General features: G+C 39.2%; 2 protein-coding genes across 4 annotated transcripts; both read right to left on the reverse strand.

Annotated features, from left to right (window-relative positions):
* Positions 1 to 1,445: 1,445 nt before the first annotated feature.
* Positions 1,446 to 10,604, reverse strand: LOC146753234 (kinesin-like protein KIF20B). 3 transcript variants are annotated; one of them, XM_085530893.1, is made up of 10 exons: positions 10,254 to 10,597; positions 9,889 to 10,014; positions 9,486 to 9,625; positions 8,136 to 8,291; positions 7,028 to 7,204; positions 5,913 to 6,077; positions 5,159 to 5,278; positions 4,135 to 4,215; positions 3,284 to 3,407; positions 1,446 to 2,759 (listed from the first exon to the last, which is right to left on the reverse strand). In XM_085530893.1, the coding sequence occupies exons 1-10, from the start codon at positions 10,291 to 10,293 to the stop codon at positions 2,587 to 2,589; spliced, it is 1,302 nt and encodes a 433-aa protein (XP_085387019.1). In that variant the 5' UTR covers positions 10,294 to 10,597; the 3' UTR covers positions 1,446 to 2,586. The 3 variants fall into 3 exon arrangements, with proteins under 3 accessions (XP_085387019.1, XP_085387021.1, XP_085387022.1); XM_085530895.1 differs by lacking the exon at positions 9,889 to 10,014 and having other exon boundaries at positions 10,254 to 10,604; XM_085530896.1 differs by lacking the exon at positions 5,913 to 6,077 and having other exon boundaries at positions 10,254 to 10,595.
* A 73-nt stretch (positions 10,605 to 10,677) lies between these two features.
* LOC146753235 (uncharacterized) lies at positions 10,678 to 23,205 on the reverse strand. The gene is made up of 8 exons (XM_085530871.1): positions 22,945 to 23,205; positions 20,918 to 21,185; positions 20,361 to 20,422; positions 20,038 to 20,157; positions 18,623 to 18,818; positions 12,142 to 13,345; positions 11,563 to 11,701; positions 10,678 to 10,833 (listed from the first exon to the last, which is right to left on the reverse strand). The coding sequence occupies exons 1-8, from the start codon at positions 22,975 to 22,977 to the stop codon at positions 10,678 to 10,680; spliced, it is 2,178 nt and encodes a 725-aa protein (XP_085386997.1). The 5' UTR covers positions 22,978 to 23,205.
* Between the last annotated feature and the right edge of the window lie 1,210 nt (positions 23,206 to 24,415).

The raw sequence follows: 24,415 nt of genomic DNA on the forward strand, positions 1-24,415 counted from the left end.
ACCACATATAATTATACCAAGTGTGCAACTACTTTTCCCATGCAGCAGCAGGCAGCAATGAGGCTGTTCTCATAATAAAAATACCATTTGAAAAGTAGTGTAATTAAGTGTATATCATGATGTACCCAGTAGCAATGAGAGCTCTATTAACAGCTTCTGGAACAAGTAGATCACTCCCATCCCCTGCAATGACTTTGCCTCCAATATTGCATGGCTGATAAATTGCAGTCTTCTGGATATGAAATATTTGCAAGTAATTTGCAAACTGCAGCTAATCAGAACCGTCTTCCATATTGTCACCAACCACTTCAGGCAGCATTGTTCCATTTTGACATCTGGCTATGAGGCATTCATGCACGGCATTCACATATATAGGTCAATAAATAGGAGGGAGGGTGATTTCAAGTACTTATGCTTCCATCAGTTTCTTCTGTGTACCTGTGCAGTAGCTGCCCATCTCACCTGGTAGGTACGAATGCTGTTTTCTAGTCCAGGTCAATAAAAGCCTCCATGTTGACATCCACATGCAGATTTGTCCAGCTAACACCATGGAGAAAAGCTTCTAAAAGTCAGTTCAAGTTTTTAATGAGATTGCTGAGCATAAAACCACATGATTCCCACGATTTTTCACAGATTGTTTTCTGCAAACCTGGATCTCACAAGCCTACAAGCAAGGAGAAAGCTTATCGGCACAGCAACAGATAGTACGATTGTGGGTTTTTTTAAATACAATCAGTATATTGTTCTATCACCAGCTGCTTTTAAGGCAATTCACTCCCATCAAACTCTCAAATATTCACCCAAGTCGGCTTTCATCCATGTTTTTACCTCCTGAGCAATTGAATCTATAGGAACTGTTGGACTTGGAGACAACACAAGGACATACTGCCAGCTGAGAACCTTTCAGCTAATTCATCCAACAGCATCTAAAGGTTCAAAGCTCACTGAGGGGGAGAACAGTATTTGGGATATTAGAATTCCCCCCAAATGTATTGGGTTTATTTTTCTAAGTTTATTAATTTAAAGCTGAATTTGCACAAGTGAGGGAAAGCACCTTTCTTCCACACTGAGGAATTGGCACCATCGTCTCTCCAAAGAAAATTCTTTAAAAAGGCCCAAAAATTAAGTATACATAAATATTAATGTGTATTCATGCTCTTCTCTCTGCCAGAGTTCTGCTAAGTACAGCAGTCACGTGAAAAAAGCAAGCCAGGCCATCCTGAACAAGTACAGTTATTACTGCACAATGGGTAAATAGCAATCAGACCTAGAGATACTGTTCCTATACAGGGGAGGCAAGACAAAAATAAATAAACCCTTAACCACAATAAAATCCAAACACAGCTTAAGAAAGCTTGTATTTATTTCAGCCTCAATGGAGTCAGTTTGAAACTGTCAGAGAGACACTGTACACCTATATACAAATTTAAGAACACAACGGAGTAACTGTTACTGTTTATTAACAACCAGTTTTAATAATACGATAAAAGTATGTCCTGAGAAAGGGGAACAAACATGCTTCTTCAAGGTTTTTTAGCTGTTCTGGATCTCAGCCGTCGCTTGATGATCAGATGATCACTTTCCTTCTTTTGTTCCTCAGATTCCTGAAGAAAACATTTCAAAAGTTACTCATCTTTTCGCACAAGACTGACAAGCTCTTCTTGACCCACGCAAACATATTTCTTCCCCTAAATGGATTTCAGAATGGCATTTGCTTATTATATTTTATTCAGAAAACTACGGGATACCGAGATCATTTTAATGCAGCTTAATCACAAGGAACAAATATGGAGAATGTACAAAATCCTGTTTATCTTAAAAAAGCACACACATCTGAGGAAAGCCTGAAGGCAGCTTTCATTTTGACATACTTGTTTTCAAAAGAGTATTATAATACTTGTTTTGTGAAACATGAAGCTTTCAGAAAACATTTTTAGCCTCAATCCCTGTAGCTATGACTTGCCCAGAATTTCAGTTCTCGGTTCAGTTCCATGTTCTCAGAACTACAGTGAGAGAAGAAACTGTCTCATCTTCTTCATCCTCTAACAAAAAAAATAACATTTTGGTTTCTGCCCCTATCATTCGTCAAATCATCAAAAAATTCAGAGGGATATTACAGTATGGGCAAATGATCACTTTGCTGAACAGAAAAAGGACTCTAATATAATTAAAAGATGCAGTTCCAACAGAGCAAGAATGTTCTTAGCACAATAGCTGCCGACAGAGTCATGAAACTGGCACATCAGATCCTTTGCAAGTTGGCTTAGACAGGAGATCATAGTTTAAGCATACCTAAAAAGCTGTCTAAGTTGTGCTCTAGAAAAGCGTGTAGTAGAATAATCCCACTCCAACACACTGAAATTATCTATGATTCCAAATTATAAGACATCTCCGTGATTGCTACATCACCTACTTAGTAAACTGTAAGCCAGCCAAACACAGAGATCTTTGAGGACAAAATAAAACAGAACAGCAGGAAGACCAACAAGGATGACTTGGTAGAATAAAGAAATACCTCAGTACTTTCAACCTTCTCCTGCAAATAGATGAAACCTCCAGTCTGTTTGGACTCCTTAGTAGTTTATTTTAAGCCAAGACTACAGTATAATCGCTTACCGAAGAAGCAGGTATATCTAGAGGGCCAGAAACGACAGTTGAATACAGCTTCCTTTTGCATCGTTTTGGCTTGGTCTCTCCTTCTTCGAGACTTTCAGGTTCGTTTGATTTAGGAGAACTTACTGCTGACATCAGCTTCTTGGCTAGAAGAAATTTGTTTTGATACATAAACCAATCAACTTACTGGTTTTGTGAGTCTTTAAATCACTGAATGCAAAAAAAGCTTCGTAACAAACTTGGTTTATAAATGACACGTAAAATTTAAGTGAAAATACTCAGAAATTGTATTTGTTCATCAAGGTTCTTTATTATTTCTATAGCTGAAACAGTTTATAGCTTCAGATATGGCAACTTAAAGCAGCTTAAAGACTTCATGGCTCAGAAGTCGCTGGAAGTCAGAAACTTCAGCAGGAGTTAAACAACAGGCCTAACTTTCGTGCTGACAGAAGCACAAGACAGAACCAACTTTCTCTGTATACTTGTAGGTTTTCACAAATGTAATAATGAATCTCTGAAGAGACGAATAAATGCATTTACTTCATAAATCAAAGGACAACTTAACATGGCAGACAAGTTCTCTAAGAACACATACATTAATAGCCTACAGCAGAAACAAGCCATTCTACAATGTCTAGAAAACATGGAATAAAACTTATTCTACACCAACCTTTAGAGTGTATAATAGAAGGAGAGCTTTGAATAAAATCTCCAACTTTTTGCAGTGTTTCATCCTTCTTAGTCAGTCTTGAAGCATGTACTCGCTTTCTCAGGAAGTAGTCTTTTCCGGATTTCTGTTCAACAGAGATGTGAACATGTGAAACAAGAGCATTGTTTAAACTTCATTTTAGTTCAACGTTATTTTAAGTTGACATTTTGAGCTTTACTACTGACACCTCTGTTCATTATGCTGATGATACCACAACGGCAAGTAATGCAGACAATTTTATACCCTTTAGGGAGTTGTCAAAATCTCAGCTATTTCAAGGCATACGTTTCTTAAAGTTTCTTAATAAGGCAGTAGTTTCTTTAAAAGTAGCTCCCAAGCTGTGGAGTTGTTTCTTACATAAGCTGTTCTAATTACATAAAATAAACAAACATACAAAACAGAAGACAACAGATGGGAAAATCTACTACTCATACTCTGACCATGCCAAGGATACTGCTATCACATGTGAACATCTGTTTTTAATAACTGCCATGCATATTAATGATATGAACCTTAGTTTAATACAAGGGCTTCACTTACAAAAGCACACGATAATACACTAAAGCTTCTCTTCCCAACTATTCAGTGTGCAATATCCTTCCCTCCAAATCATTACACAGTACAGCCATTACACGCTCTGGGGACAGACTGACTTGCCCTTTGGTTAGCTTATGGAATTTAATAGGAAGAGCTCATAAGCATGTAAGATTCCCATTCAGGTATACACATAAGGATAAGACACTGCTTCTTTCGTGTGACCACACAATTACAGGAAGTCCCAAGCTAGCTTCAAAACTAGAACAAAAACCAACCATTTTCTCGTCACTTGCAGAGGGTGAATTAAAAGCCATGACAGATTTTGTATTTTTCGTGTTCTCACTTTTCACAAAATCCTGGGAAAATAAGACAAGTTTCAGCCATGATTCTTTTGGAAAGAACAATTGATGTCACAAAAGTGAACACTTTAAACACTTTTGCTAATAGTAGGGAAGTATTTGCTAGTGGTAACTATTCCACTGTAAATCAAATAATAAATAAGCATTCAATTATAAAAACAGGACATGAAGATATCAGTATTAGACATCTCATGATGTCTAAAAAGCTGATTTATGTCTACAGGTTTCAAAGAAAATACACAATGAAGATAAGAGAAATTCCCTTCTCTTAAACCATTATCACTGAGCTTGGCTATTAGTTTTGTTCATTAAAGCAGTTCATTGATTAAATTCTTCAACTACTTTACTGAGGTAGAAATAGCATTTTTTAATGCTTGTTTTTAATGCTTTTTTTTATTGTAGAAAGTCAAAAAGTAGTCAGAGCCACTTTATCAGGCTCTGCTAAGAATCTGAATGGAGTATCACCACCCACTGTATTTCCAAGAATTAAGTTGGTTAATAAATACTTTGTTTTTAAAATATATGTAACTGCTATGTTATGAAAGTTAGCAATTAAAAACTTATATAGGAATGATTAACATCATCTGCTAACAAAACAATATTCAGAAATCCCGCAGAGGAAGAAAATAAGTTCAATTTGCTGTGCCCGTTTCAGTGGCTCCATGAATTTTTTCCAAGTAACTTATCTAATCATGAGCCACTTCATAAGCATTAACATGAGGAGAGTTTTCAACAGCACCTGACAAAAATTCATCACACAATTGTTTCAACAGCTTTTATTCCTATCAAAGGCTATAAAAACAGGTGATCTGATCACCTTGAAAGGGATAAATAAATTAAAACTTGGGAATTGTTTAGAGAACATGAGATCTTTTCCTACTCATTCCTTATCAAAAGCAATACAATCACAACATTTTCAGATCTGAAGTTTCATACTAACCTCAGATTCATTTAATGAAGTGAGGCTCCTAGTACATCGACGTGACAAATAATTGTCTTCAGCCTTGCATCTTAATGGAATACTTTCTCCAGTTTTAGTTTTGCTTTGTTGTTTCCTAGGCTGTAAATATTTAAAAGGAGTAAAGATTAGGCTATGCATTAGACCTCCAAAATATCTCGAGTTTTCTAAAGTTACAGTGTAAAACCTCAAGCTCAGACGCCACATGAACACGTAAGCTGAAACACAGCACAAGTGTGGGAAGGTAGTAACATCTATTCATTGTGTGATCTTCAGATACACCCTACTGGGTCTCACTAACAGTCTCAGGCAGTATTCTGCCTCCAAAAGAGAGAAAGCGAGACATTATTTAGGGACAAAATCTGTAACGCTGGTCGTTTTGTCATCCATTCCCCCCATACTCTGCACGCTCACAGCTGCTATGTTAGAACACCAAAGGCTAAACCTCTGCCTAATCTTCAGCATCCACATACGAATACATGGAAAACTGCATGGAAAAGTTCCATAATGTACACAGAGAGATGGTGTTCTAGTAAATAAAATATTTTTGAGAAGATGAGAGCTCATGCTTGAGTGGAAGACAAAAAGAACCAACAAGTACTCATCACTGAATATGTAGTTAAAGGACTATATGCTAAGAAAAATGATTCCAGCTCCAGTATCTCCTAGGAAAACAGAAGAACAAAAAGGGGTTAACAAGATGTTAAGTACTGACTTTCTATAAATATAATCATACCTTTTCATTTACAGAGTCATTCCTTCTACTTTGTCTTTCTTCAAGTAAAGGTATTTCTGGCAAACACTGAGGGCTACTGTGGTTAATGCGTTGTTTTAATTCCTTTATAAAGTCATCTTTGTCAGCCAGTTCTTTTCTTAACTCTTCTATCACAGTTGCATTATCCTAATAAACAGTAAAAACTGCTGAGTTGTGGGATTGGCAAAGGGAATTAACACACACAAGCAGTATTGCAATTACTTAGTAGCATCAGTTTTAGAATTGCAGGCTAGAACACTTAACTATTCAAGAACAGTAACATTTCACGGATTTGTACGGTCACTGTTACAAGTGCAGTAGTCACAGAATTGCCTGGGAAGTTGTAATACAATATATTTTGATTCTTCTATTTTACTTATGTGCTTCAGCCTTCATCTCCCTTAAGATATAATAACCCGAGCTTTTATTTGTTCCCAAATCCTCGGTACTGTGAAAAAGTCGGCAGTTGTAGGGGAAGTTTTGCTATGAGAACATCTTTCTTCTCAGAGAAAGTGAATCCAAACATTCTCAAAAGAGCACAACTCATTTAGTCTTCTGTTTAGCTTCTGAAATTCTATGCTACGGCTTAGATTGGCTATCCTGATTAAAAGCTGGATGTTGAAATAAGAAATGCAACTTCCAGAGATCATCCCCCCTCTGCTTTTTGATGCTTCCCTTAATCTCTCTCGACGTCCCCTTCTGTCTTTTCAAGCCATTGTAGATACTACCTCAGAGAAAGCAAAGAAAGTAAGAAACCTGAGACAGAACTACTGTCTGAGTATTGAGCCTAGCTTGGGATCCGGAAATGCTGTGAATTATCAGAAAAAGCTACAGATGTCCAGTCTGATTGTAGGATCATAAGCATCCAACTGACATCTGCTTATCTGAACTACTGAAAAAATTGAAATTTTAGTAATTAACAGAAATTCTGTTTCTGAAGAACAAAAATAAAAGCTGGTGCTTTTTTTGGTTAGTTGCACATGATGTCAATACGACAGTGTTCAAGAACAGAACCACACCCAGAATACAAAGAGCAGGTACAGGAGTTTTACAGAATTTATGGGTAGCTAATCAGGTAGGAGGAAAGGAGAGCTGACCTTGCTTGAATCCTTTAAGGCAGATTGTCTCAGTTCTGATATTTCTGTCTCTTTTTGTATGACATTAGAAGCCAAAGTTTTGAGCTGTTTTTCCAAAGCTTCTACTAACTGATCTCTCTCCTCACGCCACTTTTGAAGATTACGGTCCTTTTCCTCCAACTGGGCAACAAGTCTTTCCTAAAAGAAGAACAGATGAACAGTGAACATCACCTACTACACACTGAACTGTTCTAACACTTTGGTAGTTAGCACCGTTTTACAGACTTAGTAAATGTATGATCTCTTCAAGATCCACAGGAGCTCTAGAACTAGTTGCACTACAAACCTACAGAAGCAAAACCATGCTTCTATTAGACAACCTACATTACTCTCCTTGTGAAAAAATATTAGTATTATTTTAGAACCTCCACTTCAATTTGCTCATTTAATGATTACTAATGAGCTTTAGGAAAATAAAGTCACAAAGTGATACTAATACTAAGCTCCTCACATCCTTCTATGCTGCTTGCAGGTCCAGAAAGTCGGGACTAACTACTTCCAGATGTAAAAAAAGCTTTGCAGAATGTACAGATTCACATGTTTAAGAAGTTACATGACAAGAGCCCAGCAAACAGCTCAAGTAACTCTAGTGACTTTATCAGTCACTATTTGGAAAGTGATAAAGGAGCAAAACTGTGGCCGTTTGACCAAGTATTTTTATTCAGTATCTGGAGAGAAGTTTGTGGGGTTTCTTTAGAAACTCAATTGCCTTTTCTTCCTTATAAAGGCTTAAAGGCCTTCTGCTTTGCAGAAAAGAGAACAAACAAAAGCTATTGTACAAAGTACTTTCTTAGCCTCATTAAATAGTGATCTATTTTTCAACTGTAATTTTCTTATTGATGTCCCACATACGTGACATTTCATTATGCACTTATGAAAGATCTTTCTTTTTGTGGCCCCCCCATTCCTTCCTTTTCCAAATCAAGCAGTTCTCATATGGGCTTTGGCGCATAAGAAAGCAAGGGGACTTGGACAAGCTGCTCTTATGCACCCTTACTGTTAATACTTGGTATGTAGTTGTCTCCAAACTACAGGCACCAGACAACTCTGCCAGGACCTCATAACTTACGATTTCTGCTTGTTGCTTTCCATAATGTTGTCGGTCCTCAGCAAATTGTTTCATTTCTTTGTTGCGAAGATTCTCTGCTTCTTTTATCTGATTTAGGAGCTCTTCTTTCTCCTCCAGCCACTTTTTTCTATCAGTTTGATACTTAGTCTCACTTTCCTATTTCAAAGAAACCAAAAATGAAATAGTGAGTCATTAAGGAATAAAAGTCTTAAAAGCCAGGTCATCATTAAATCGACTTGTTTCTGCAAGATAACAGAAACATTAGCAGTTTTTACTACAGAATATTCCCAAAGGCAGGTATTGGATAATCATTAGTTCTTTTCCATTAAAAAATAATCATTTCCAGTATTTCTTATTCAGACTGCAGAGCTTCCATAAAACATCTCTTTTTCTTTATAAATGTTCACACAAGCTTTACAGAACTTACACCAAAAGTCAGTATAAGAAAAACTCTTTTAACTTAAAAACTTCTAACATTTTACGCTGCCTTGCAGCAGTTGTAGAAAAACTTGCAGCTCCATTAGGGTTGAAAGACAAAGAAAAGCAACATAGTTTACACTGTAGGAGTAGTCTCCTTTCCTATCAAACCTACTGGCAGACATTCTCATATATAGGACAGAGCACCTGAGAAACTGCTTGGAAAAAATAAAAGTCTTTTAACCAAGGAAAATTAGTAGACCCGCAGCCCAACAAAAAAGGCTTCCTGGTGATAAAGTTAGATGATGATTTCGATAGCTTATATTAGTTGCCCAAGAAACTAACAGAAAACAGTTTTGACAAATACACCGTAAGTTACAATTTGCTTTGAGTTAGTATTCCTTTCTTGCAAACAACAGTTGTATAAGTATACTCTGCTTATAGGACATTGACGTGGTATAGAATGAAGCAATGAATGTTCAACTTTCCCCTCTTCTTGAAAAAGTGAATTGGCTCTGTGCATTAAAAAAATATATCATGAATAAGCTTACTCAAGGTGAAGGAGGAAAGAAGCTCAGAACCATTCCACTAACAGAGTGGATGGAACCTATTGTATACTCACTTAGAAAACTCCCACTGCCAGCCCACTACTTTTATTTAAAAAAACAAACAAACAACAACAAAAAATAACATCAGATGGGATAAGACAACTAACTGTTCAGAGGCCAGCAAAAGAAGCACTGCTCATGGCAGCATAATGTAGGGAAGGCTACACTTCCTATACTATGGGGGCATCAGTGATGCCATTCTTAACGTACCACAAAAAAGCTGCACCTGGTCCCTATTGCATGTTGCACTGCAGCTTTTACAGGAAGTTTCTGTAATCAATATAACAGTTTACTTTATCAAGTTACAACTTTGAAGTTAAGTTACCTCCAGCTCTTTTTGCAGCTTTATTAATTCTGTACTGTTTTCATTCAAATTTGCCTCATCACTTTCGTTGTTCTTTTGCTGCCAGTCACCATTGCTCTGGTATTCCAGTTCACTGTATTTGTGTTTCCATGCAATCAGTTCTACTCAATACACAAAATGAGGTTAGATAGCATATCATTTCAAATATATATTTGAAATACCACACCAATGACTTTTTACTAAAGCAGCTTCGGTTTTATCTGCTACAGACATAAAGAAATAACAGAAGCCTTTAACTACAAGAGAGTTGTTGTTTACTATGGAACGTTAATGCCTAAGTAACAGTCACATGAAAATGGAAGTGGCTATCACAGTACGTCTAAACCCCTTTTGCATCCCTGCTCCCTTTCCCTGGAAAGATTACCTGAAGCTAATTTTTGGTTCTCTTCTAACTGAGCTTGAAGCATTTCTTCTTGTTCAAGCTGCACTTCCTCTTGTTCTTCTAATGCCATCCGCATAACTTCAATTGTTCTATCCCTTGCACACAGATCTGAAGGTTTGAAAATTTACAGATGAACTCCCTACTAGCTCCCATTATTCTCAAATCAAGATTCTCCCATGACCAAAAGCACTTTTAAAAGAAATAGAGCATCTCCATTGAAATATTTACATACAAATACATGCAGATATGTTTTAAAATCGAAACACAGAAGACTCAAAGTCATTAGCAATGTGACAACATTTACACGGATATTCCACACACACACACACACACAAATAATGGCTGACCGTCACATAGTTGGTCATAGTCTTTGGAGATATCTTCCATCCTCTCAGTTTCCACCAGCTCCTATATTTCATGTTGAAAGAAAAGCATACACAGTAAAAACAAGCAGAATCTTTAAGACAGCCTAGAATTAATAAGCTTTTCATAAAGCATAAATAAGGACTCAAGCTGATAAAAAGAATTTATGGTAAGACATTTCAATTAACATATCATGATGTCACTCAACAAGATCAGGTTATATGCATGTATTACATATGTATTTACTATGCAGATTATTGTATTGAAAACAATCTGCCAGTGCTCTGTAGTGACTAATTATTTGAATATCTTTCATGGTCTACCACTAATTTCAGTTGGCCACTTTCATTTTGCTCCAATTTTTTTTTTTTTTGACCTTTTTCCTGCTGCTTGGAAAACCTGCATCATTCATTTAATAAAAATTAAGAGCAAGTAAAATATTTGCTTAATTTGTTGGATATAGAAGTCTTTATAATCCAGCTCATCCTTAAACTGGTTATTAATCCTTTCAAGTTCTTCCATCTTGTTCCTGAGGGATTCCTCCACAGAACGCATCGTGGACACCTGTAATGTAAGCACAGCTCACGGTTCATTAAAAGAGTTCTGTAATCCAACCTGGCCAAATACTTCTTTGTTAAATAAAGAGGAATTCACAAACAAGTGCTGAGTAGGAAAACGACAGCAAGTGCAAGGTTACCAAGGAAGACATGAATTCATTTTTAAGCTTCAATTTTCCACCCCAAGCACACCCAATAAACTTTCAGACTAAGATCCTGCAAAATGGGTTTTAAGATATCTTCTTGTTTAATAATTAAATTTTAACTATTAACATCACTGAAGCTGAAATTGAAGAAAAAAAATATACATGCTTATATTAAAGAGCCTCTGGAAATTAGTCTATTTCTCTTCAAGTAAATAGCATTCTTCTTCCCAGTTATCAGCGTTTTTTCACAAGACTTAGGTTTTAGGCTTAGGAGTTACCACGGATACCAATGGCAAGTCACCAGTAACTTAGAGATAATAACAAGTCCCCTCCAGAGGCAGACTAGCTATTCTCTTCACAAACCTTATTCCAGACTACTAACCAACTTCACTTTCCTCTGTTCATTATCTATGTGAAACCATGTTTTAACTTCTGGTCCCCTCTAGAGCTTCAATGGCAACTTTACCTAAGATTTGCTGCTAGCCACACTAGTGTGAAATTTCCAGCTTCATAGTTAAAGTTTGAGAAGTTTTAACAGCAGAAAGCCAAGCATAATCTTACAGAAAAAAATAGCTCAGTTGACTACAAACCTCGCTTTGTAGTTGCTGAATTTGTTTCTCGGCATCAGAATGTTTGTCTTTTAGATCTGCATACTCTTCTTCTTTCCTCTGCAAATCTTTTTTCAAATTCAGTACAAGGGCAGAACTCTCAGAAAGAATATTTTCTAGCCTTATGTTAAAAATAAAGAGACAAAGAACATTACTGTTACACATCTCATGGAAATAGCAATTACAGCTTAATCCATGCCCTGCCTGTTGGTTTCTATTTGTAAATAGACTCTTAAATCTATCTAGACCAGTGACAAGATTTAAACAATTACTTTTGAATTTCAGCTTGCTTCTCATAATCAGATGCTGAAGCAATAAATTATTCAGATGCTATTCTGAGGGATGGACAACAAAACCACCAGAAATCCCCATATTATTCTTTATTTCCTTGCACACTCCTGTTTTCCCTTGGAACTCAAGTAGCATACCAAAGCTTCCTAAAGTAGTAGTTTGGCCATTGATAAGCATGCAGATGCATTAAGTCAAAGGGATGTTCCCATTAACTATTTTTAACTCTAGTTCATTCTCAAAGGGCTCTAAGTTAACTCAGTGGTTACTTACGATTCTATACGTTGCACTTTCTCCATTTCACTCTTTTCCTTTTCCCGAAGAGAATGTTTCATCTGCTCCAAGCTGTTTTTCAGCTGCATAACTTCTTGAATCAGATTTGCTTCATTGCTAATTAACTCTTCAAAATTTTTGTCTGCATTTGCAGACTTCTCCTGCAGAGTTGCTGTAACTGTCTCCAGATTAAGAATAATAGATTCTTTTTCTTTAAGTAATTCATTGAGTTTTGACACATTGTCTTCCATTGTCTTGGAAGCCTCCAGGCGATATTCAAGCTCTCTTATTTTTACCTCACAGTTGGCAACTTCCTCCTGAAATTGTGCAATCACTCTCTGATCTTCTGCAGTCTTTTCTTCAAAGTCCTGAGTTTTCTTTTCTATTTGCTCATGTAACTGATTCACAAGATCATCTTCCTGACTAGTGTGAGTTGTAATCTCACATAGCTTCATTACAAGTTGACGATTATGATTTTCAGCATTATTCAGTCCCGCCTTTAGGTTTTCATTGTCTTGAAGCAGTGCTTTGATGTGCTGACTTTTTTGTGAGGAAACATCAACAATACTTCTGCATACTTCCCAAATCCTTTCAAGACTATAGTTAAAGGAGAGGTCCTGCACAAGATCTGAGATGGAAGAAGTCTGTGACTGAATGCATGCAGAACTAATTTGAGATGTCCCTGGCTCATCTTTTTCACAGTCTGAGGAATCCTTTACACTGACAAAGTCAGTACCGATGGCGTGAAACTCTAAGTGACATTTGTATAATTCATCTAATTTGGTCCGCATTTCTTTTACTTGTGACACTTTATCAATTATATATTCTTTGGCAACTTCTATGTTGTTAGTTAGTTGGGCATTTTTGTCTTCTAGTGTCATATTTATAGATTTCTGTTCATCCAGTTCAGAAGCAATTTCCCGATAGTCAACTTGACCCTGCAGAATTTGTTCACAGAGGACATCAGCTGTTTCTTCAGAAAAAGAAAGCTCAATACGCAGGCTTGTTACCTGCTTACTGAAATCTTCTTTTGTATTTTTTTCTCTTCTGCATTGTTCTTCAAGCACAGTTAAATGATGTTCCAAGATTTCAGTTCTTTCCCTCAGTGCTAGTACTTCCTTTCGGTACGCGGAGCACTTTTGTTTCATGTGTTCAATTGTCTTTTGCTCTACAGTGTTCTTTTTCTTTCTCTCATTTACAACTACTGTAAAACAAACAAACAAACAAACAAAAAAAAGGGAAAAGGAATGTAGCTCAGATTGATTAAAATCATTATTACATAGCAGTTCACAACACCAAGTAGCAACTTCTAAGTGAAAAACTGTCGTAATATGCAAGCCATGCCCTCACATCACATAGTATTTGATACTAGTGAAGGAATTAAAGTTCTCTGGACACGTAATCAGGTGCCTCAGATTTCTATACAGAATTAAGAGCAAAAGGTTTTCAGTCTGGAAGAACACTTTTACCATGGCACTACTCAAACCTTCCACTCCACACCAGTAGAAAATCTTATTAGATCTAAGAAACATGGGAACGAGATAGATAATTCACAGCTATATTCTTTCTATCTTCCCTGCTTCAGCAATCCCTATAAGGCAGCCAGGAATCACTCCATCTACATCTAAATGGTAGATAAACAGTTCTCTAAGAAATTTCATTCCAACTCACAGTCCTCTTACTTTCAAAAGAAAGATAAAACCCTGGACAAGTTGATCACTTAAGTGTTGATATCTGTCTCTCTTATTCAGTTGATCTCTAAACAAAATATGAGAATTCCTACTTCTGTCCACACTTACTCTTTTGCATATAAAGTTCACGCATAAAGTTGTACAAATTTGCAGATTCAAGTTTCCATAAATATTCCATTAGCTTGGGGCTGTTTTTTTCTTTAACTGGTGAGCAATTAGCTAAAATCACATGCATTTTCTTTCTATCAAAAGCGACTTCTGCTGTATTTCATCATTGCTTTAGAATCCAGTTATGTCCATTCCATAATATGCATACTTTAAGTATTAAAAAAAATAAATATAAGTCAAGACTTACTAGGGATTGTGTCACCACAACAATATATTCCATGGTGATTCTTGTACAGTCCTTTTATTACTACAACTACAGAAATGCAGAATTTTATAGTGCCCACGTGCAGCCTGCATTACATACAGATTCACATGTACTGCATGGAAACAGCCTCTTAACTCATCTAAGGAGTTTTATATACAGCCCTCAACTGATTTAAAAGTCATACTGAAGAAACAGCAGTGGCGTATTCCACCCCAAACCAGGTTTTGGGTTTTGACTGCTGCTCCCAGCAACACTAGTGAGGGGAATATGATTTATAAGTAATCTAAACACTTTATGCTGAAAACAACAAGCAAGCACTAAAGCAAGATAAATAAGACTAGGGAGAAGATGTGTAATGTTCAGTCTAGAAGCTCCCTACAGAGGAAGTAGGGAAAAAGCATTATTACAGAGCATAGGAAACAAGACCTAAAAGCTCAGAGAATGGTGTAAATACCCTGAACTTGAAGCTGAGATAACCTAGCATCTCCTAAAACACTTTTGCTCGTGCTACTTATATAACTAATTCTACAAAAGAACCAGCACAACATACCTGTGCTCATTGTTCTACTGTGTATATTTAACATAGCTAAAGAATATATATTAAGCGGTTTTTGAAATTGGACGCTATTAATACTCACAAATAGAAGAAAATTTTAACATGATTGAATACTCAGTACTTCTTAACAGAAAACTTCACGCTGACATTGTGACTATCAGCTACCCATTTTAATTCCTATGTGGAGCATTGCTGTCATTAATTGTTAAATGAGAGCTTTGGTCATATGATTAGAACAAACCCACTACTATTTGGAGTATGGAGGAGTCCACATCCCACCCTCAGTCTCTGGTAAGATGCTTATATGTGATGCCATTCAGTGGTCACATTAGGATTCAATATTTATGCCAAATAAAGGCAGCAGGGACAAATCATCCAAGAACAGCATCTCATCCAAAGAAGGCCTTGACTTTCTCCCTTGCACATATTTTGCAAGAGGAATACAAGAAAGGAAGGGAATACAGCTAAGTTTTAGATTTTTCCCTTCTACATTGTATATGTCTTCCGTAATTCTAGGAACACTGATGCTCAGCTGTGCCCAGAAGTGAAGTTAAATGTATCAGAGCTTATCCAAACCATTTTGCTCAAATATTGCCCATGAGCGAGCAATTAGCAGGTCGTCAACAATTTTGATAGTTGCTTCAGGAAAAACAAAACAAACAAACAAACAAACAAAAGCACTTGAACAGCTGATGCTACTCAGAAGATCAGCAACAGCAGTTGAAACAATCCTAAAGAAACTGCTTTAAAACTATTACCAAATCTGCAAGTGCATCAACAGATGAGGAAAAAGCAGCAAAAAGGAAAAAAATAGTGCAAAAAACTTTTATTCTTAAGCATTCAAAAATGAACAGCATAGGACCTTCTGAAAAAGGGATATTTACATAACAGTTACTTCTATTTACAGTTTAACACATTTATGACATTATGACATTGTTGCTATCACAGAAACATGGTGGGATGACTCCCATAATTGGGATACTACCATCGATGGCTATAGGCTCTTTAGGAGAGATAGGCGTGGTAGGAAGGGTGGGGGAGTCGCCCTTTATGTCAGAGATTGGATAAACTGTGAGGAGCTCCCCATGAGAAACAGTCAAGAACAGGTTGAGAGCCTGTGGGTTAGGATTAGAGATGGGACTAATAAAGGTCAGCTGGTATTAGGGGTATACTACAGGCCACCTGATCAAGGGGAGGCTGCTGATGAGGCTTTCTTGCTCCAGATGCGTGAGGCGTCTGGCTCACGGGCTCTTGTCCTGGTGGGGGACTTCAACCATCCTGACATCTGTTGGGAAAACCACACGGCGAGCTGCAAGAGCTCCAGAAGGCTCTTGGAATCCATTGATGATAGCTTTCTGGTTCAGGTATTGGACAGACCGACCAGAGGTCAAGCGTTGCTGGACCTGCTGCTCACCAACGCTGAGGAGATCATCAAAGGTGTCAAGGTTGGAGGCTGCCTGGGCTCCAGCGATCATGCCCTGGTTGAGTTTGTGATCTCAAGCGATGTGGGCCTGGCAAAGAGCAGGACCAGGACGCTGAACTTTAGAAGAGCAGACTTCAAGCTACTCAATGGAATGCTGGCCAAGATCCCCTGGCGCGCTGCCCTCAAAGATAAGGACGTTGAGGAGAGCTGGCTACTGTTCAAGGATGCCCTCCTGGCAGCACAAGAGGTCTCCATTCCCCTGATTAAGAAAGTGGGCAGGAGAGGTAGAAAACCGGCATGGCTCAGCAAGGACCTGCTAAGAGAACTGAGGGTGAAGAAGGGGGTGTACAAGCTCTGGAAACAAGGCTGTGTCACCCGGGAAGAATACAGGGATGCCGTCCGAACTTGCAGATGTGGGATCAGGAAAGCCAAGGCGCAGGCAGAACTGAACTTGGCGAGGGATGTGAAAAACAACAAGAAAACCTTCTACAGGTACATTGGCCAGAAGAGACAGGCCAAAATGGGCGTGCCTACTCTGGTAAATTTAAAAGGAGAAATGGCTTCAACAGATGAAGAGAAAGCTGAGGTGCTGAATGAGTTCTTCACCTCGGTCTTCACTGGTGGCCAGGATTCTAGTCTTTTTCACGTCCCTAAGTCTTGCACCCCCATACCTCCATGTGGGGACCAAGGAGGTAAATCCCTCCCCACTGTAAGGGTAGAGCAAGTCCGAGAGTGCCTCCTTAGACTGAATGAGTATAAGTCTATGGGGCCAGATGGCGTGCATCCCAGGGTCCTGAAGGAGCTGGCTGAGGTGGTTGCTGAGCCGCTCTCCATCATATTTGAGAAGTCGTGGCTGTCAGGTGAGGTCCCGGATGATTGGAGGAAGGGTCACGTCACTCCCATTTACAAGAAGGGGAGCAGGGAGGACCCGGGTAACTACAGGCCGGTGAGTCTCACCTCTGTGCCTGGGAAGATTATGGAACAGATCCTCCTGGACAACATGCTTGATCACATAAAGAACAAGCATGTGATCCGAGACAGCCAGCATGGCTTCACCAGGGGAAGGTCATGCTTAACTAATCTTGTGGCCTTCTATGATGGAGTGACGGCGTTGGTGGATGAAGGGAAGGCGACCGATGTCATTTACCTGGACCTGAGCAAGGCCTTTGACATGGTCCCCCATCACATCCTCATCTCCAAATTGGAGGGAGGTGGATTTGATGGGTGGACAACTAGATGGATAAGCAATTGGTTGAAAGGCCGCAGACAGAGGGTGGTGGTCAATGGCTCTATGTCCAGGTGGAGGCCGGTAACGAGCGGCGTCCCTCAAGGGTCTGTCTTGGGACCGGTGCTCTTTAACATCTTTATTAATGACATCGATGAGGGAATGGAGTGCATCCTCAGCAAGTTTGCTGATGACACCAAGCTGAGTGGTGCAGTCGATACGGTGGAGGGAACAGATGCCATTCAGAGGGACCTTGACAGGCTGGAAAGCTGGGCTCGGGTGAACCTAATGAGGTTCAACACGGCAAAGTGCAAGGTTTTGCACTTGGGCCGGAAGAACCCCAGGCACCTGTACAGGCTGGGAGGAGTTGTCCTTGAGAGCAGCTCGGCTGAAAAAGACCTAGGGGTCCTGATAGATGAGAAACTTAACATGAGCCAGCAGTGCGCTCTGGCAGCCCGGAAAGCAAACGGGATCCTGGGCTCCATCAGGAGAGGGGTGGTCAGCAGGGATAGGGAGGTGATCATCCCTCTCTACTCTGCTCTTGTGAGGCCCCATCTGGAGTACTGTGTCCAGGTGTGGAGTCCTCAGTACAAAAAAGATATGGAGATTTTGGAAAGGGTCCAGAGGAGGGCCACAAAGATGATCAGGGGGCTGGAGCACCTCCCCTATGAGGACAGGCTGAGGGAGTTGGGTTTGTTCAGCCTGGAGAAGAGAAGGTTGCGAGGTGACCTCATTGCAGCCTTTCAGTGCCTGAAGGGAACTTACTCCCAGGAGGGGAGTAAACTCTTCGAAAGGGCTGATAATAGCAGGACTAGGGGAAATGGTTTTAAGTTGAAGGAGGGAAGATTTAGGTTGGATGTTAGGGGAAAGTTCTTTACTAGAAGGGTGGTTAGGTCCTGGAACAGGCTGCCCAGTGAGGTTGTGGATGCCCCGTCCTTGGAGGTGTTCAAGACCAGGTTGGACAGGGCCCTGGGCAACCTGATCTAGTAAATGTGTATGTTTGGTGGCCCTGCTAGGCAGGGGGGTTGGAACTACATGATCCTTGAGGTCCCTTCCAACCCGGGTAATTCTGTGATTCTGTGATTCTGTAACACAGTGGCTTTTCTCCTTATACCATAAGGTACGCGCTTCACAGCCTTTTGCTTCCTATCCGGAATAGGAAGCAATTTATTGTTTTGGAAGACACCCTGTTCAACGATGGAAGAAACTGTACCTTTCTTTGGAGGTGGCTCTTCCACAGTCGGCTTATCTTCATCAGTACTGTGCTTTCTTCCCACTTCCAACTCAGTTTTCTCTTGTTTCAGTGCTTTAACTGAAAGCACTGAAAATTGGCTGCTTTCAGTTCCTTTATTAGTGTTCTCTTCTGCCGGTTCTGCTTTAATGGTAGTTAAATGGTAGGTAGTCTTTTCCTGTATTGATATAAGATCAGTTACATTGAAGCTTAAAAAAAGGAGCACTTAAGTCTCAGTAATCTTCTGTAGGCAAATATTTACACAAAACCATACAGCTAAAATATTTACCCAGTGACTCTATAGACATCAGTTACAAATTTCAATAGCAGACAGAACAAGTACACCTTCAGATAATGACAAGTGCAATACTTGGTAGAGTATACAAGGGAAAGCAAGAGCCTAGCAGGTTACAAAGTAAAAGACTTGCACACAATCAAGAGTTTACCAGTTTATCAAAGAATTTCCTGTTTCCAAGAAGTCAACAAAATTACAAACATGGTCAAAGAGCAAATGGTCAGCTCTCATACAAGTTCATCACATCACACTTCTGCTAAGCTGCTAAAATCACTTTCATCGTGACAGATATAATCCAACCTTAAAGCTTAGTCAGCTCTGTCACGCATACTTTAGATTGTGTCCTTGACCACAAGTGAAGCTTCCTTACTTACAAGATGACGATTGTTAAGCCATGCTGGCACTGCCAAGGACTGATTATTCATCTTTAGTAACTTATGAAAAGAAAAGCCTCAGAAGTGTTCAGGCCACACAATCTCACAGATAGAGTTGGAGCCTTGTTCTTGGAAGAAGTAATAGGCGAGGACATGACTACTCATCACAGTCAGCTTTAATACCATGGAAATACTAAGTTGCAGTGATGCAGACAGTCAAAGACTAAGAAGGGTCAAGTTGCTAAGCTTACAAGGTTAGAGATCTGAGTGACAGAATTAACTATAAATGTTTTCAGAGCTACTTCAGGCTACCAAACATCAAAAAATGAACAAAAACCACCAGAAGTGGTATGCACACATACTTAATCAAGCTAGTCTTCACATATTCAGTAGCTCGCGGTACATTAGTCAGGATAAAGTTTTATGGACTGCATAGAACGTGGAGATATCCTGACCATTCATACTCGTACTTCCAACTCTACTCAACATACTTTTACTGTTGCTCTTCCTCTGATGTAGGAGTGTGAGGCAGGAGTTAGTGGAACACACTGATATTTTTGCTGTTTGTGTTAACAAGAACTACCTTCAGATAAATTTGAATTGTTTACAATTTCAAGCGAGTACCAGCTACATACAGAAAATCAGTTTTCCAAAAATGTGTTGATTACAAGCATAGAATTAGTGTTTTTCTTTTTTTGTATAAGGATATGGAGATGTGTAAAACTCACATAATCTTTTACTTTTTCCTCTAAATGAGATTTTAAGTCTCGTAGCTCTGTAATAATGTCATCTTTCTGCACCACGATGTCCATTAGCTCTCGAACCCTTTCTTTTTGTGCATTCATTTTCTTAGAAATAAAAAATAAAAAAAATTCAGTCATCAGTTTCTAATGTAGTGTTAAGTAGCTGAATTACACAATGCATTAAGGGCAAATTCAGTTAAGCTAAGCTCGGTAAGAAATCTATTAATGGAGCCTACTGGAATAGCATTTTAAGCTACCACAAGTTGGTATTAAAACAATTTTACACTACATCTTCTTGATAAAGTTACCTCAGTTGCTTCCTTAAGTTGCTCATCAGACTCATCCAATTTAATCACCTGCATTTCAAAGTCTGTAACACACAGAAAAGGTTGTGTTACATAAGTAGCCAATAGATAGTTTATTAAGTAATCAATTTTTCCAGATATTCTAATGTTTAGGTAGCTTTTGAACAGATTAATTAATTTGCATGTGGTCTTCACTTATTGGGAGTGATTCAAAAGTTTTCTATATTTCTTGGAACGAAAACATTGCATCAACAAGACATAAAGAAGAGTAGAGATTACAATATAAAAGTAAAAATCAAGATATAGACATTTAACCCCATACTTACAAAAGCGTAAAGCTGCTAGTTGCAGTTTAAAGGAGAGGGGGGGAAAAAGAAAAGAAATAACCAAAACCCGTGGAATTGCTGAACCTGAATATACACAAGGAACAAACTATCACTTATCTACAGGCTATGGTTCCAAAGGTAGAACATCTCCTCTAATTCCTACTCAAACTGGTTATTTCTCTTTTAGATTAATGAACTATTTCTGTCTTCTACCTTTCACATCGCATAACTCACCTTTGTTCTTCTGCATCAGCTCTTCTTCAGTTTTAAGTAGTTTGGTGTTTTTCTCTGTTAGCTCTTCTTTGGTCTCCATCAGTTCAAAGTTAGTTTTCTCCAGCTGCTTTTCAAACCAGCCAGTATCTTCCTTCGGGTCCCCCAGGGATACAATGGAACTATGTGCTGCCTCAGCTTGCTCTTTAATATCCATGACATCATAATGCACAGAATCAAGAATGCCCTCAGGATCAACACAGGTGTCAGGCACTATGCTTTGTTCTCCACCCTGAAACGTAATTTATAATCAGTTAAAACTGGTGAATAGCTGACTACATAATAGCTGTTATTTCTACAGATAGTCTGGATAGCCACTATGAAGACAGCCATACAAGAAGTTTTTAATTTCAGCTTCAAAACCCACCTCACAAATTCACATACAACACGACAGTGATTCGTATGGGGGGAAGATAAGTGTCATTCTAGTAACAGCTAATATATTTTATAGTATTTGATGACCACACTCACTTTTTTTTTTTTTTTTTTTTTAATATTACCCCAGATTGATCTCCTTCAAATTTAATGTACAAGTTCGTACTCCCCTTTTCTTTGTATACAGCGTAAATTTTCATTTTGTGTTGCAGAAACAAGGAAAACGCCCAAATTCCCAAAGCTTTCTGAAACTGTTCTTAAGGCTCAGCAACTATTCCTGCTAGATGAAGAATAGATGTATCTTGCTCATCATACAGCAACACAGCATGCACTTCTTTGTAAACAGCCTTGTGTTTCTATAAGATGTGCCCATAACATTTAAATAGTAAAAAGGAAAATATTTAATAAAAAAAAAAGGAAAATATTTAAGAAAAAAAAAAAAGAAAAATACCAGGGTGTCATGGTTTAATAATTTTGTAATTTTGCTATCAGTATTCCACATCATAACATCATATAAAGCATGAATAATTTTACTGCTCCCGAACACTTGTAGTATATCGATGATATTGTCGTGTGGGGCCATACAGCAGCAGAGATTTTCAAGAAAAGATAACAGATAATCCAAATTCTTTTGCAAGCTGGTTTTGCCATTAAGCGCAGCAAGGTGAAGGGGTCTGCTCAGGAAATCCAGTTCTTAAGTGTAAAATGGCAAGATGGGCATCGACACATCCCAGCAGATGTGACTGACAAAATCACTGCTATGTCTCCTCCCACCACCAAGACAGAGACCCAATCTTTTCTGGGAGTAGTGGGCTTTTGGAGAATGCATGTCCCAAACTACAGCCACATAGTGAGCCCCCTCTATCAGGTAACACGGAAGAAGAATTATTTCTCACGGGGTCCTGAGCAGCAGCAGGCTTTTGAGCAGAGAAAACAAGAGATAGCCCGTGCCGTGGCCTTGGGGCCAGTACGGACAGGACAGGATGTAAAGAACATCCTCTACACTGCTGCTGGAGAGAAAGGTCCCACTTGGAGTTTGTGGCAAAGAGCTTTAGGAGAAACCCAAGGCTAACCCCCGGGATTTTGGAGTCGAGCATATAAAGGGTCTGAGGAGCGCTATGCTTAAACTGAGAAGGAGATCTTAGCCGTGTATGAGGGGGTTCGGGCTGCTTCTGAAGTAGCTGGGACTGAGGTTCAGCTCCTTCTAGCACCTCGCTTGCCTGTGGCCCCCCTGTCACGAACACAGGTAAATTTTTGTTTAAACCGTGACAACTACCCAGAATGCTGCATCAGGGAATTTTTGCCTAGAACTTTAGAGAACTATTTTTAACTCAGAAAGGTCAGAGATAGAAAGTTCACACTGATTTCTGGGTCACCAGCCTCACCGTACATCAGCATTTTTGGTTTTTAAATGATACATAAAGTTCTCAATGGCACTGCTCTAGTTGGTAGTTCTTTCCCTTTCCATGCAGCTTGCTCTGTGCATGGCTTGTGAACTGCTATTCAGGCCAGACAGCTGCAGCCCCAAAGACCTGCCATAAATGTACAAATTCTACCAGGATAATGTCTTGGTAGTGGAGAAACAGGATGCGCAGTCATATGGCTCTCACACATACCTTGTACAACCAGCTTGGCTCTGGACTGGGCATCACCAATGTCACAGGTGTACACGTCACTGTCACTTTTCTCCAGATTTTTTATGCTCAGCTGCAGGTCTCATCCTTTCTGTGCCCTCTTGTATTTCCTGCCAGGCCTGAGCACAGCAATGCCTTTCCTCCATATGACGAAGGATGCGGCTTTCTCGCTCTGACATGTAAAAAGTGCACTTCCACTTTCTTCAATTTTCACATCTGAAAGTTCCTTGATAAAGTAATTAGGTTTTTCTGGAAGGAAAAAAAAAAGGATGAGGGTGTAGGACAAAGGGATTTGTTACCCGAACAAGTCCCAAGCATACAGAGGTGTCCTGAATCTCCTTTGCCCTCATTTCAGAATATCACATAGAGATGCAAAGAGTCTAAGAAGACCACAGAGTCCACCCATTTACATAGGTTTGATAATTCCAGTAGATATCTGCAAAGTTCAATATCATTATACATGCGCTGGTAGGATCTCATCTGATAAACTGCATATAGTTTTGATTACACATATTCAATATAGACTAATTCAGATTGCCATCTTTTCGTGGCTCACTAACACCCAAGATCATAGAATCATAGAATGATCACAGAATCATAGAGTGGCCTGAGTAGAAAAGGACCTCAAAGATCATCTAGTTTCAAACCCCCTGCCAAGGGGTCACCAACCACCAGACCAGGCTGCCCAGATCCACATCACACTGGAGAATCATTCAGTTTCCAGATTATTTTAAGGAAAAGATTTTAATCCATCATATTTTCTGAAAACTAAGAATTGATCCTGCTCAAGGAAACAGAAGAGAAAAACATCACCCACAGGCTGCAGATATTTACCTCGACTTCTCTACATGCCATCCCCAGTGTGCTTTTCAACTCACCTTGCACAGTGACCCTGGCTTTTGTTATGGAGTCCTCTGTCTCACAGGGGTACTCCCCACTGTCCTTGGCAGTAGAGTCATGGATGATCAGAATGGCCCCAGTTCCCTCCTGCTGCAAGTCGTACTTCTGGCTTTTTCTGATTGCTTTGCCATCCTTGTACCACCTGATGTTCAAATCCGGTTTTGACAGCTCACGGCTCAGGCTGATGTCCTGCCCTGCTGCTGCTGTCTTATCCTCCAGCTGTTTTGAAACCTCAGTAGGTTTTCCTGGAAGAAAACATTGCTTTTTGAGTAACATACACTTAGGGTAGGATGCCTCTCTCAAAATACATGCATCTACATGCTGGAGATAAGTTAGAGAGGCACTTGCAACAGACGCCATCCTACAGCCAGCAGTAATCTGCAAAGTACAGACAATAGAATTCCAGGCAGCATTTATTCTCTCTTAAATCTACCCCATTGAGGATGATGAACCATGTCTGAAAACTGCCTCTTTCTTCTCTCCACTCAACACACTGGGAGCCTCGGATGATGCTCTCAGATGCACATGTTCTAGATAGGAATTTGTTGTACAG

The sequence above is a fragment of the Coturnix japonica genome, unplaced genomic scaffold (genome assembly GCF_054131305.1).
Source record: "Coturnix japonica strain WE unplaced genomic scaffold, WE-NBRP24 Scf039, whole genome shotgun sequence".
In the NCBI taxonomy this organism is placed as follows: Eukaryota; Metazoa; Chordata; class Aves; order Galliformes; family Phasianidae; genus Coturnix; species Coturnix japonica.